Source organism: Camellia sinensis, chromosome 3 (genome assembly GCF_055761805.1).
Source record: "Camellia sinensis isolate YWXY chromosome 3, ASM5576180v1, whole genome shotgun sequence".
Taxonomy (NCBI): domain Eukaryota; kingdom Viridiplantae; phylum Streptophyta; class Magnoliopsida; order Ericales; family Theaceae; genus Camellia; species Camellia sinensis.
Genome location: NC_138963.1, coordinates 3,912,454 through 3,926,091, shown reverse-complemented (window position 1 = coordinate 3,926,091; position 13,638 = coordinate 3,912,454). Strand labels below are relative to the sequence as shown.

The 13,638-nt window shown below is 35.5% G+C and overlaps 2 protein-coding genes and 3 pseudogenes across 2 annotated transcripts; all 5 read right to left on the bottom strand.

Moving 5' to 3' along the window:
- Positions 1-716: 716 nt before the first annotated feature.
- On the bottom strand, positions 717-2,688 carry LOC145820902 (dof zinc finger protein DOF3.6-like; annotated as a pseudogene).
- Positions 2,689-3,803: 1,115 nt separating this feature from the next.
- On the bottom strand, positions 3,804-5,007 carry LOC145820903 (dof zinc finger protein DOF2.4-like; annotated as a pseudogene).
- Positions 5,008-6,377: 1,370 nt separating this feature from the next.
- LOC145820875 (uncharacterized) lies at positions 6,378-7,526 on the bottom strand. Its single transcript, XM_082917519.1, has 2 exons — positions 7,463-7,526; positions 6,378-7,262 (listed from the first exon to the last, which is right to left on the bottom strand). Exons 1-2 carry the CDS (start codon positions 7,511-7,513, stop codon positions 6,378-6,380), a joined length of 936 nt encoding a protein of 311 aa, XP_082773645.1. The 5' UTR covers positions 7,514-7,526.
- A 1,286-nt stretch (positions 7,527-8,812) lies between these two features.
- Positions 8,813-10,041, bottom strand: LOC145820901 (dof zinc finger protein DOF3.6-like). The gene is made up of 2 exons (XM_082917585.1): positions 9,991-10,041; positions 8,813-9,790 (listed from the first exon to the last, which is right to left on the bottom strand). The coding sequence occupies exons 1-2, from the start codon at positions 10,039-10,041 to the stop codon at positions 8,813-8,815; spliced, it is 1,029 nt and encodes a 342-aa protein (XP_082773711.1).
- Positions 10,042-11,327: 1,286 nt separating this feature from the next.
- Positions 11,328-12,556, bottom strand: LOC145820900 (uncharacterized; annotated as a pseudogene).
- Positions 12,557-13,638: the final 1,082 nt, after the last annotated feature.

Sequence of the window (13,638 nt, the reverse complement as noted above, 5' to 3'; positions counted from 1 at the left end):
CCCTAACCTGTTGCCAGTTGGATGGATCAAGATAAGCTGGGATGGAGGAAAAAACCATGGTTCTTGATATATCTTTCTCTCCTTTGTAAAGGTTGATGGGGTTCTTGAAATTATAGTGGAGAATCACATCAACACACACACAAGAGGGTTGGCAATATCACTGAATACATGATATTAGATTATTTATATTGTTAGGTTCTTAATGATTAAGAATCAATAATAAATATCCACATAAATGGCGATACAAAAATAATAGCCAAAAAAAGAAAAAAGAAAAAAAAGATTGCATTTAACATTTTTCATTATAACTTACCTATTGTTTTCTTTGTGATCTTAATGCACACATTTGTAACTTGCAAAAGAGAAATCAAGAGAACAATCATGAAAGATGGCCCAGATTTAAGTCTATTTTATGGTAAAATAGTAAAGAGAAAGAGACAATGTTCAAGATTTGAATTGTTATTCAGAATAATAGTGCTTTCAAAAATAAAAAAATAAAAAACTCAAAATACTTATAGAAATACCTACACCTCTGTAAGTATTTTCAATGCTGATATTTATTTTCAATAATTGGATAATTTTCATGGTATTTTAGGATTTTTTTCCCTATTTATTTTGAAATTTCCAATTTGAATGTCAGCATTTACTATGAATATAGCTTTTGCAGATTTATTCATTAAAATCCTATTTAGGTAATGTTATATAAACGAAGTTTATATATCTCAAAGTAAAAAGTCTATCCCCATAGGTCACAATTATAAAAATGTCATTCTCATATAATTTTATATAAATTTTTCATATAAAAATATGGGTAAATTAGCCAAAAAAAGAAAAAAGAAAAAAAAAAGATTGCACATAACATTTTTCATTTGCCGGATATCTGATGCAATTCATGAGGGTTCAAAGATAGAATCTAACGTTATGCAAACCCTAGGAATTGAAGATCAAATGTGAATTTTTGTCAGCACAGAATTCCATTGAAAACATTCAGCCCAATGATATTGATCATTTTTGAAAATTAGGACTTCAACAAAGAGAAAAAAGAAAAAAAAAAAAAAAAAAAAAAAACTCCAATATAGAAACTACTACAACTCATACATTCGTCTATGTAAACATGCTCAGACGCAAACAAAATAAAATAAAATTAAACCCAAAAAAAAAATATTTAAAGCATGAAATACTATCTAGGGTTTTCAGACAAACTTTTTGAGACAAAGTCCTTAGTCCATCATCAAAATCCTCCATCTTGGCCAACTCAATTCAAAACTCCCAAGCTATGACTAAGTATGAAACTTTCATTTCACTTTTCTGAGAAAACTAAGCTTCACTTTGGGGATCACAAGATAGATAGAGAACTTAATCATAGGGGATTCCTAGTGGAAGATGAGCTAAACCCAGTATGGTCAGTCCAAGCAGAACTAGAACCACTCCAATACTGGTCATTTCTTGGAATTCCCAAAAACTGCCTTGACAATTTCAACTCTTGAACCTGATTCTCTTCCATTTTCACGGAACCGAGTTGATGAGTAGTAAACCCTAAACCCGGCGGCTTTGGCCGGACTTGACTACCTTCACCACCATAGCCAGAGGGCTCTACACCACCTTGAAATGGGTACAAAACACTCAGAAAATCCAAGCCCGCCATCGGGGAAATCTGAGCTGGTTGTTGCAACCACCAGTGCTCGATTCCACTGCCACCGTCACCACCGCCACCGAGACCAAGTGAACTACTTCCAAGGTGGAAATTCATGTTCATGTAACTTGTAACCACCAAAGGAGCTGAAATTCCACGGTAATTCAACCCGATTTCGCCGTAGTGATGATGATGATGATCAGTGAGACGACTCAGTGTAGCTGCCATGAATCGGAGTGGTGGAATTTGTAGTGTGAGACCCAATAAACTGGCTGTTCCAACACTAGTAGAAGATGAGATTGCACTTGTTGACCCACTGCTAGTTTGCCCATCACGACTGCCACCGCTGACCGGAGATTTCGAGCTGTTACTTCCTTTGCTTCTCTTGTTTCTCCGGCAAACACCGCCCACAGGAACGCTTCTCAGAGCACCGCCTCTCGTCCAGTACCTCTGTCAAATCTTGCAAAATTGCTGATGCTGAGTGAGGCTGTAGTTGTTGAAGTAGCAAAACCTTGTGTTTGTTGATTCACATCTCGGGCATTTCGGGGTAGCTTCTGGCATGGGTATGTTGGCCATTCAGGCCCGGTCAGCCACCGAACCAGGCCTGACTGAGCCCGAACCATCACCCTAGTGTGGTGGTGGTGGCAGCGGAAGTGGTGGAAGATGAGGGTTTCCATTTCCACTGCTAGTTCTAATTTGAGGATTTTGTTCCTACTGTGAAACAAAAACAAAACAAAAAACGAAAACAAAAAAGCAAGAATGAAAGTTATATTCAAGAAAAGATATGGTGAAAAATGAAGAAGAGGAGACAAAGAAAAGGGGGAGGAATATAAATTTTTTTCTTCTCTTTTTTGATGCTTTTTTGGCAAAGAAGCCATGGATTGAAAAACATATATTGAAGAAAAAACCCTAACCTGTTGCCAGTTGGATGGATCAAGATAAGCTGGGATGGAGGAAAAAACCATGGTTCTTGATATATCTTTCTCTCTTTTGTAAAGGTTGATGGGGTTCTTGAAATTATAGTGGAGAATCACATCAACACACACACAAGAGGGTTGGCAATATCACTGAATACATGATATTAGATTATTTATATTGTCATTTTCTTAATGATTAAGAATCAATAATAAATATCCACATAAATGGCGACACAAAAATAATAGCCAAAAAAAGAAAAAAGAAAAAAAAGATTGCATTTAACATTTTTCATTATAACTTACCTAATGTTTTCTTTGTGATCTTAATGCACACATTTGTGACTTGCAAAAGAGAAATCAAGAGGACAATCATGAAAGATTGCCCGGATTTAAGTCTATTTTATGGTAAAATAGTAAAGAGAAAGAGACAATGTTCAAGATTTGAATTGTTATTCGATGCTGATATTTATTTTCAATAATTGGATAATTTTCATGGTATTTTAAGTTTTTTTTTTCCCTTTTTATTTTGAAATTTCCAATTTGAATGTCAGCATTTACTATGAATATTGCTTTTGCAGATATATTCATTAAAATCCTATTCAGGAAATGTTATATTAACAAAGTTTATATATCTTAAAGTGAAAAGTCTATCCTTATGGGTCACAATTATAAAAATGTCATTCTCATATAATTTTATGTAAATTTTTCATATAAAAATATGGGTAAATTAGCCAAAAAAGAAAAAAAGAAAAAAAAAAGATTGCATATAACATTTTTCATTTGCCGGATATCTGATGCAATTCATGAGGGTTCAAAGATAGAATCTAACTTTATGAGAAACCTAGGAATTGAAGATCAAATGTGAATTTTTGTCAGCACCGAATTCCATAGAAAACATTCAGCCCAATGATATTGATCACTTTTGAAAATTAGGACTTCAACAAAAAAAAAAAAAAAAAAAACTCCAATATAAAAACTACTACAACTCACACATTCATCTATGCAAACATGCTCAGACGCGAGCAAAATAAAATAAAATTAAACCAAAAAAAAAATATTGAAAGCATGAAATACTATCTAGGGTTTTCAGACAAACTTTTTGAGACAAAGTCCTTAATCCGTCATCAAAATCCTCCATCTTGGCCAACTAAATTCAAAACTCCAAAGCTATGACTAACTATGAAACTTTCATTTCACTTTTCCGAGAAAACTAAGCTTCACTTTGGGGATCACAAGATAGATAGAGAACTTAATCATAGGGGAATCCTAGTGGAAAATGAGCTAAACCCAGAAAGGTCAGTCCAAGTAGAACTAGAACCACTCCAATACTGGTCATTTCATGGAATTCCCAAAAACTGCGCTGACAAATTCAATGCTTGAACCTGATTGTCTTTCATTTTCACTGAACCGAGTTGATGAGTAGTGAACCCTAAACCCGGCGGCTTTGGCCGGACCTGACTACCCTCACCACCAAAGCCCGAGGGCTCTACACCACCTTGAAATGGGTACAAAACACCTGGAAAATCCAAGCCCACCATCGGGAAAATCTGAGTTCGTTGTTGCAACCGCCAGTGCTCGATTCCACTGCCACCGCCACCGAGACCAAGTGAACTACTTCCACTGAGCTGAAATTCCACTGTAATTCAACCCGATTTCGCCGTAGTGATGATGATGATGATCAGTGAGTTGCCTCAATGGGGTTGCCATGAATCGGAGTGGTGTAATTTGTGTTGTGAGACCTAATAAACTGGTTGTTCCAACACTAGTAGAAGATGAGATTGCACTTGTTGAACCACTGCTACTTTGCCCATCACCACCGCCACCGCTGACCGAAGATTTCGAGCTATTACTTCCTCTGCTTCTCTTGTTTCTCCGGCAACCACCACCCACAGGAACGCTTCTTAGAGCACCGCCTCTCATCCAGTACCTCCGGCAAGTCTTGCAAAAGTGCCGAGGCTGAGTGAGGCTGTAGTTGTTGAAGTAGCAAAACGTTGTGTTTGTTGATTCACATCTCGGGCATTTCAGGGCAGCTTCTGGCATGGGTTTGTTGGCCATTCAGGCCCGGTCAGCCACCGAACCAAGCCTGACTAATCCCGAACCATCACCCTGGTGTGGTGGTGGTGGCAGCAGAGGTGGTGGAAGATGAGGGTTTCCATTTCCACTGCAAGTTCCAATTTGAGGATTTTGTTGCTGCTGTGAAACAAAAACAAAACAAAAAACGAAAACAAAAAAGCAAGAATGAAAGCTATATTCAAGAAACGATATGCTGAAAAATAAAGAAGAGGAGACAAAGAAAAGGGGGAGGAATATAATTTTTTTTCTTCTCTTTTTTGATGCTTTATTGGCAAAGAAGCCATGGATTGAAAAACATATATTGAAGAAAAAACCCTAACCTGTTGCCAGTTGGATGGATCAAGATAAGCTGGGATGGAGGAAAAAACCATGGTTCTTGATATATCTTTCTCACTTTTGTAAAGGTTGATGGGGTTCTTGAAATTATAGTGGAGAATCACATCAACACACACACAAGAGGGTTGGCAATATCACCGAATACATGATATTAGATTACTTGTATTGTTATTTTGTTAATGATTAAGAATCAATAATAAATATCCACATAAATGGTGATACAAAAATAATAGCCAAAAAAAAGAAAAAAGAAAAAAAAGATTGCATTTAATATTTTTCATTATAACTTACCTATTGTTTTCTTTGTGATCTTAATGCACACATTTGTAACTTGTAAAAGAGAAATCAAGGGGACAATCATGAAAGATGGCCCAGATTTAAGTCTATTTTATGGTAAAATAGTACAGAGAAATAGACAATGTTCAAGATTTGAATTATTATTCAGAATAATAGTGCTTTAAAAAATAAAAAAATAAAAAACTCAAAATACTTATAGAATTACCTACACCTCTGTAAGTATTTTCAATGCGGATATTTATTTTCAATAATTGGATAATTTTCATGGTATTTTAAGATTTTTTTTTCCTTTTTTATTTTGAAATTTCCAATTTGAATGTCAGCATTTACTATGAATATTGCTTTTGCAGATTTATTCATTTAAATCCTATTCAGGAAATGTTTTATTAACAAAGTTTATATATCTTAAAGTGAAAAGTCTATCCCTATGGGTCACAATTATAAAAATGTCATTCTCATATAATTTTATATAAATTTTTCATCTAAAAATATGGGTAAATTAGCCAAAAAAGGAAAAAAGAAAAAAAAAGATTGCATATAACATTTTTCATTTGTCGGATATCTGATGCAATTCATGAGGGTTCAAAGATAGAATCTAACTTTATGAGAAACCGAGGAATTGAAGATCAAATGTGAATTTTTGTCAGCACCGAATTCCATAGAAAACATTCAGCCCAATGATATTGATCACTTTTGAAAATTAGGACTTCTACAAAAAACAAAAAAAAAAAAAAAAAAAAAAAAAAAAAAAACTCCAATATAAAAACTACTACAACTCACACATTCATCTATGCAAACATGCTCAGACGCGAACAAAATAAAATAAAATTAAACCAAAGAAAAATATTGAAAGCATGAAATACTATCTAGGGTTTTCAGACAAAGTTTTTGAGACAAAGTCCTTAATCCATCATAAAAATCCTCCATCTTGGCCAACTAAATTCAAAACTCCCAAGCTATGACTAAGTATGAAACTTTCATTTCACTTTTCTGAGAAAACTAAGCTTCACTTTGGGGATCAAAAGATAGATAGAGAACTTAATCATAGGGGAATCCTAGTGGAAAATGAGCTAAACCCAGAAAGGTCAGTCCAAGTAGAACTAGAACCACTCCAATACTGGTCATTTCCTGGAATTCCCAAAAACTGCCCGGACAAATTCAACGCTTGAACCTGATTCTCTTTCATTTTCACTGAACCGAGTTGATGAGTAGTGAAACCTAAACCCGGCGGCTTTACCCTCACCACCAAAGCCCGAGGGCTCTACACCACCTTGAAATGGGTACAAAACACCTGGAAAATCCAAGCCCACCATCGGGGAAACCTGAGTTGGTTGTTGCAACCGCCAGTGCTCGATTCCACTGCCACCGCCACCGAGACAAAGTGAACTACTTCCAAGGTGGAAATTCATGTTCATGTCACTTGTAACCACCAAAGGAGCTGAAATTCCACTGTGATTCAACCCGATTTCGCCGTAGTGATGATGATGATGATCAGTGAGTTGACTCAGTGGTGTTGCCATGAATCGGAGTGGTGTAATTTGTGGTGTGAGAACTAATAAACTGGTTGTTCCAACACTAGTAGAAGATGAGATTGCACTTGTTGAACCACTGCTAGTTTGCCCATCAACACCGCCACCGCTGACCGGAGATTTCGAGCTATTACTTCCTCTGCTTCTCTTGTTTCTCCAGCAACCACCACCCACAGGAACGCTTCTTAGAGCACCGCCTCTCATCCAGTACCTCCGGCAAGTCTTGCAAAAGTGTCGAGGCTGAGTGAGGCAATAGTTGTTGATGTAGTAAAACTTTGTGTCTGTTGATTCACATCTCGGGCATTTCAGGGCAGCTTCTGGCATAGGTTTGTTGGCCATTCGGGCCCGGTCAGCCACCGAACCAAGCCTGACTGATCCCGAACCATCACCCTGGTGTGGTGGTGGTGGCAGCGGAGGTGGTGGAAGATGAGGGTTTCCATTTCCACTGCTAGTTCCAATTTGAGGATTTTGTTGCTGCTGTGAAACAAAAACAAAACAAAAAACGAAAACAAAAAAACAAGAATGAAAGGTATATTCAAGAAAAGATATGGTGAAAAATAAAGAAGAGGAGACAAAGAAAAGGGGGAGGAATATAATTTTTTTTCTTCTCTTTTTTGATGCTTTATTGGCAAAGAAGCCATGGATTGAAAAACATATATTGAAGAAAAAACCGTAACCTGTTGCCAGTTGGATGGATCAAGATAAGCTGGGATGGAGGAAAAAACCATGGTTCTTGATATATCTTTCTCCCTTTTGTAAAGGTTGATGGGGTTCTTGAAATTATAGTGGAGAATCACATCAACACACACACAAGAGGGTTGGCAATATCACTGAATACATGATATTAGCTTACTTGTATTGTTATTTTGTTAATTATTAAGAATCAATAATAAATATCCACATAAATGGTGATACAAAAATAATAGCCAAAAAAAGAAAAAAGAAAAAAAAAGATTGCATTTAATATTTTTCATTATAACTTACCTATTGTTTTCTTTGTGATCTTAATGCACACATTTGTAACTTGCAAATGAGAAATCAAGGGGACAATCATGAAAGATGGCCCGGATTTAAGTCTATTTTATGGTAAAATAGTACAGAGAAATAGACAATGTTCAAGATTTGAATTATTATTCAGAATAATAGTGCTTTCAAAAATAAAAAAATAAAAAACTCAAAATACTTATAGAATTACCTACACCTCTGTAAGTATTTTCAATGCTGATATTTATTTTCAATAATTGGATAATTTTCATGGTATTTTAAGATTTTTTTTCCCTTTTTATTTTGAAATTTCCAATTTGAATGTCAGCATTTACTATGAATAATGCTTTTGCAGTTTTATTCATTAAAATCCTATTCAGGAAATGTTATATTAACAAAGTTTATATATCTTAAAGTGAAAAGTCTATCCCTATGGGTCATAATTATAAAAATGTCATTCTCATATAATTTTATGTAAATTTTTCATATAAAAATATGGGTAAATTAGCCAAAAAAGGAAAAAAGAAAAAAAAAAAAAAGATTGCATATAACATTTTTCATTTGCCGGATATCTGATGCAATTCATGAGGGTTCAAACATAGAATCTAACTTTATGAGAAACCTAGGAATTGAAGATCAAATGTGAATTTTTGTCAGCACCGAATTCCATAGAAAACATTTAGCCCAATGATATAGATCACTTTTGAAAATTAGGACTTCAACAAAAAAAAAAAAAAAATAAGAAAGAAAAAACTCCAATATAAAAACTACTACAACTCACACATTCATCTATGCAAACATGCTCAGACGCGAACAAAATAAAATAAAATTAAACCAAAGAAAAATATTGAAAGCATGAAATACTATCTAGGGTTTTCAGACAAAGTTTTTGAGACAAAGTCCTTAATCCATCATCAAAATCCTCCATCTTGGCCAACTAAATTCAAAACTCCCAAGCTCTGACTAAGTATGAAACTTTCATTTCACTTTTCTGAGAAAACTAAGCTTCACTTTGGGGATCAAAAGATAGATAGAGAACTTAATCATAGGGGAATCCTAGTGGAAAATGAGCTAAACCCAGAAAGGTCAGTCCAAGTAGAACTAGAACCACTCCAATACTGGTCATTTCCTGGAATTCCCAAAAACTGCCTGGACAAATTCAACGCTTGAACCTGATTCTCTTTCATTTTCACTGAACCGAGTTGATGAGTAGTGAAACCTAAACCCGGCGGCTTTGGCCGGACCTGACTACCCTCACCACCGAAGCCCGAGGGCTCTACACCACCTTGAAATGGGTACAAAACACCTGGAAAATCCAAGCCCACCATCGGGGAAATCTGAGTTGGTTGTTGCAACCGCCAGTGCTCGATTCCACTGCCACCGCCACCGAGACCAAGTGAACTACTTCCAAGGTGGAAATTCATGTTCATGTCACTTGTAACCACCAAAGGAGCTGAAATTCCACTGTGATTCAACCCGATTTCGCCGTAGTGATGATGATGATGATCAGTGAGTTGACTCAGTGGCGTTGCCATGAATCGGAGTGGTGTAATTTGTGGTGTGAGACCTAATAAACTGGTTGTTCCAAGACTAGTAGAAGATGAGATTGCACTTGTTGAACCACTGCTAGTTTGCCCATCACCACCGCCACCGCTGACCGGAGATTTCGAGCTATTACTTCCTCTGCTTCTCTTGTTTCTCCGGCAACCACCACCCACAGGAACGCTTCTTAGAGCACCGCCTCTCATCCAGTACCTCCGGCAAGTTTTGCAAAAGTGCCGAGGCTGAGTGAGGTGGTAGTTGTTGAAGTAGCAAAACTTTGTGTTTGTTGATTCACATCTTGGGCATTTCAGGGCAGCTTCTGGCATGGGTTTGTTGGCCATTCGGGCCCGGTCAGCCACCGAACCAAGCCTGACTGATCCCGAACCATCACCCTGGTGTGGTGGTGGTGGCAGCGGAGGTGGTGGAAGATGAGGGTTTCCATTTCCACTGCTAGTTCCAATTTGAGGATTTTGTTGCTGCTATGAAACAAAAACAAAACAAAAAACGAAAACAAAAAAGCAAGAATGAAAGCTATATTCAAGAAAAGATATGGTGAAAAATAAAGAAACGGAGACAAAGAAAAGGGGGAGGAATATAATTTTTTTTCTTCTCTTTTTTGATGCTTTATTGGCAAAGAAGCCACGGATTGAAAAACATATATTGAAGAAAAAACCCTAACCTGTTGACAGTTGGATGGATCAAGATAAGCTGGGATGGAGGAAAAATCCATGGTTCTTGATATATCTTTCTCACTTTTGTAAAGGTTGATGGGGTTCTTGAAATTATAGTGGAGAATCACATCAACACACACACAAGAGGGTTGGCAATATCACTGAATACATGATATTAGATTACTTATATTGTTATTTTGTTAATGATTAAGAATCAATAATAAATATCCACATAAATGGTGATACAAAAATAATAGCCAAAAAAAGAAAAAAGTAAAAAAAGATTGCATTTAATATTTTTCATTATAACTTACCTATTGTTTTCTTTGTGATCTTAATGCACACATTTGTAACTTGCAAAAGAGAAATCAAGGGGACAATCATGAAAGATGGCCCGGATTTAAGTCAATTTTATGGTAAAATAGTACAGAGAAATAGACAATGTTCAAGATTTGAATTATTATTCAGAATAATAGTGCTTTCAAAAATAAAAAAAATAAAAAACTCAAAATACTTATGGAATTACCTACACCTTTGTAAGTATTTTCAATGCTGATATTTATTTTCAATAATTGGATAATTTTCATGGTATTTTAAGATTTTTTTTCCCTTTTTATTTTGAAATTTCCAATTTGAATGTCAGCATTTACTATGAATATTGCTTTTGCCGATTTATTCATTAAAATCCTATACAGGAAATGTTATATTAACAAAGTTTATATATCTTAAAGTGAAAAGTCTATCCCTATGGGTCACAATTATAAAAATGTCATTCTCATAAAATTTTATAGAAATTTTTCATATAAAAATATGGGTAAATCAGCCAAAAAAGGAAAATAGAAAAAAAAAAGATTGCATATAACATTTTTCATTTGCCGGATATCTGATGCAATTCATGAGGGTTCAAAGATAGAATCTAACTTTTTGAGAAACCTAGGAATTGAAGATCAAATGGGAATTTTTGTCAGCACCGAATTCCATAGAAAACATTTAGCCCAATGATATTGATCACTTTTGAAAATTAGGACTTCAACAAAAAAAAAAAAAAAAAAAAACTCCAATATAAAAACTACTTCAACTCACACATTCATCTATGCAAACATGCTCAGATGCGAACAAAATAAAATAAAATTAAACCAAAAAAAAATATTGAAAGCATGAAATACTATCTAGGGTTTTCAGACAAACTTTTTGAGACAAAGTCCTTAATCCATCATCAAAATCCTCTATCTTGGCCAACTAAATTCAAAACTCCCAAGCTATGACTAAGTATGAAACTTTCATTTCACTTTTCCGAGAAAACTAAGCTTCACTTTGGGGATCACAAGATAGATAGAGAACTTAATCATAGGGGAATCCTAGTGGAAAATGAGCTAAACCCAGAAAGGTCAGTCCAAGTAGAACTAGAACCACTCCAATACTGGTCATTTCCTGGAATTCCCAAAAACTGCCCTGACAAATTCAACGCTTGAACCTGATTGTCTTACATTTTCACTGAACCGAGTTGATGAGTAGTGAACCCTAAACCCGGCGGCTTTGGCCGGACCTAACTACCCTCACCACCAAAGCCCGAGGGCTCTACACCACCTTGAAATGGGTACAAAACACCTGGAAAATCCAAGCCCACCATCGGGGAAATCTGAGTTGGTTGTTGCAACCGACAGTGCACGATTCCACTGCCACCGCCACCGAGACCAAGTGAACTACTTCCAAGGTGGAAATTCATGTTCATGTCACTTGTAACCACCAAAGGAGCTGAAATTCCACTGTAATTCAACCCGATTTCGCCGTAGTGATGATGATGATGATCAGTGAGTTGACTCAGTGGTGTTGCCATCAATCGGAGTGGTGTAATTTGTGGTGTGAGACCTAATAAACTGGTTGTTCCAACACTAGTAGAAGACGAGATTGTACTTGTTGAACCACTGCTAGTTTGCCCATCACCACCGCCACCGCTGACCGGAGATTTCGAGCTATTACTTCCTCTACTTCTCTTGTTTCTCAGGTAACCACCACGCACAGGAACGTTTCTTAGAGCACCGCCTCATATCCAGTACCTCCGGCAAATCTTGCAAAAGTGCAAAGGCTGAGTGAAGCTGTAGTTGTTGAAGTAGCAAAACTTTGTGTTTGTTGATTCACATCTCGGGCATTTCAGGGCAGCTTCTGGCATGGGTTTGTTGGCCATTCGGGCCCGGTCAGCCACCGAACCAAGCCTGACTGATCCCGAACCACCACCCTGGTGTGGTGGTGGTGGCAGCAGAGGTGCTGGAAGATGAGGGTTTCCATTTCCACTGCTAGTTCCAATTTGAGGATTTTGTTGCTGCTGTGAAACAAAAACAAAAGAAAAAACGAAAACAAAAAAGCAAGAATGAAATCTATATTCAAGAAAAGATATGGGGAAAAATAAAGAAGAGGAGACAAAGAAAAGGGGGAGGAATATAATTTTTTTTCTTCTCTTTTTTGATGCTTTATTGGCAAAGAAGCCATGGATTGAAAAACATATATTGAAGAAAAAACCCTAACTTGTTGCCAGTTGGATGGATCAAGATAAGCTGGGATGGAGGAAAAAACCATGGTTCTTGATATATCTTTCTCACTTTTGTAAAGGTTGATGGGGTTCTTGAAATTATAACGGAGAATCACATCAACACACACACAAGAGGGTTGGCAATATCACTGAATACATGATATTAGATTACTTATATTGTTATTTTGTTAATGATTAAGAATCAATAGTAAATATCCACATAAATGGTGATACAAAAATAATAGCCAAAAAAAGAAAAAAGAAAAAAAAGATTGCATTTAATATTTTTCATTATAACTTACCTATTGTTTTCTTTGTGATCTTAATGCACACATTTGTAACTTGCAAAAGAGAAATCAAGGGGACAATCATGAAAGATGGCCCGGATTTAAGTCAATTCTATGGTAAAATAGTACAAAGAAATAGACAATGTTCAAGATTTGAATTATTATTCAGAATAATAGTGCTTTCAAAAATAAAAAAATAAAAAATTCAAAATACTTATAGAATTACCTACACCTCTGTAACTATTTTCAATGCTGATATTAATTTTCAATAATTGGATAATATTCATGGTATTTTAAGATTTTTTTTTCCCTTTTTATTTTGAAATTTCCAATTTGAATGTCAGCATTTACTATGAATATTGCTTTTGCAGATTTATTCATTAAAATCCTATTCAGGAAATGTTATATTAACAAAGTTTATATATCTTAAAGTGAAAAGTCTATCCCTATGGGTCACAATTATAAAAATGTCATTTTCATATAATTTTATATAAATTTTTCATATAAAAATATGGGTAAATTAGCCAAAAAAGGAAAACAGAAAAAAAAAAGATTGCATATAACATTTTTCATTTGCCGGATATCTGATACAATTCTTGAGGGTTCAAAGATAGAATCTAACTTTATGAGAAACCTAGGAATTGAAGATCAAATGTGAATTTTTGTCAGCACCGAATTCCATAGAAAACATTCAGCCGAATGATATTGATCACTTTTGAAAATTAGGACTTCAACAAAAAAAAAAAAAAAAAAAAAAAAAAAAGAAGAAAAAACTCCAATATAAAAACTACTACAACTCAGACATTCATCTATGCAAACAAGCTCAGACGCGAACAAAATAA

What these genes read in the sequence shown, in the direction of transcription:
- LOC145820875 (XM_082917519.1), bottom strand. Translation starts at nt 7,513, where the DNA reads ATGGTTTTTTCCTCCATCCCAGCTTATCTTGATCCATCCAACTGGCAA. An exon ending in ATCCATCCAACTGGCAACAG is followed by an intron (nt 7,263 to 7,462) that starts GTTACGGTTTTT and finishes TTTGTTTCACAG; the next exon opens with CAGCAACAAAATCCTCAAAT.
- LOC145820901 (XM_082917585.1), bottom strand. Translation starts at nt 10,041, where the DNA reads ATGGATTTTTCCTCCATCCCAGCTTATCTTGATCCATCCAACTGTCAA. An exon ending in ATCCATCCAACTGTCAACAG is followed by an intron (nt 9,791 to 9,990) that starts GTTAGGGTTTTT and finishes TTTGTTTCATAG; the next exon opens with CAGCAACAAAATCCTCAAAT.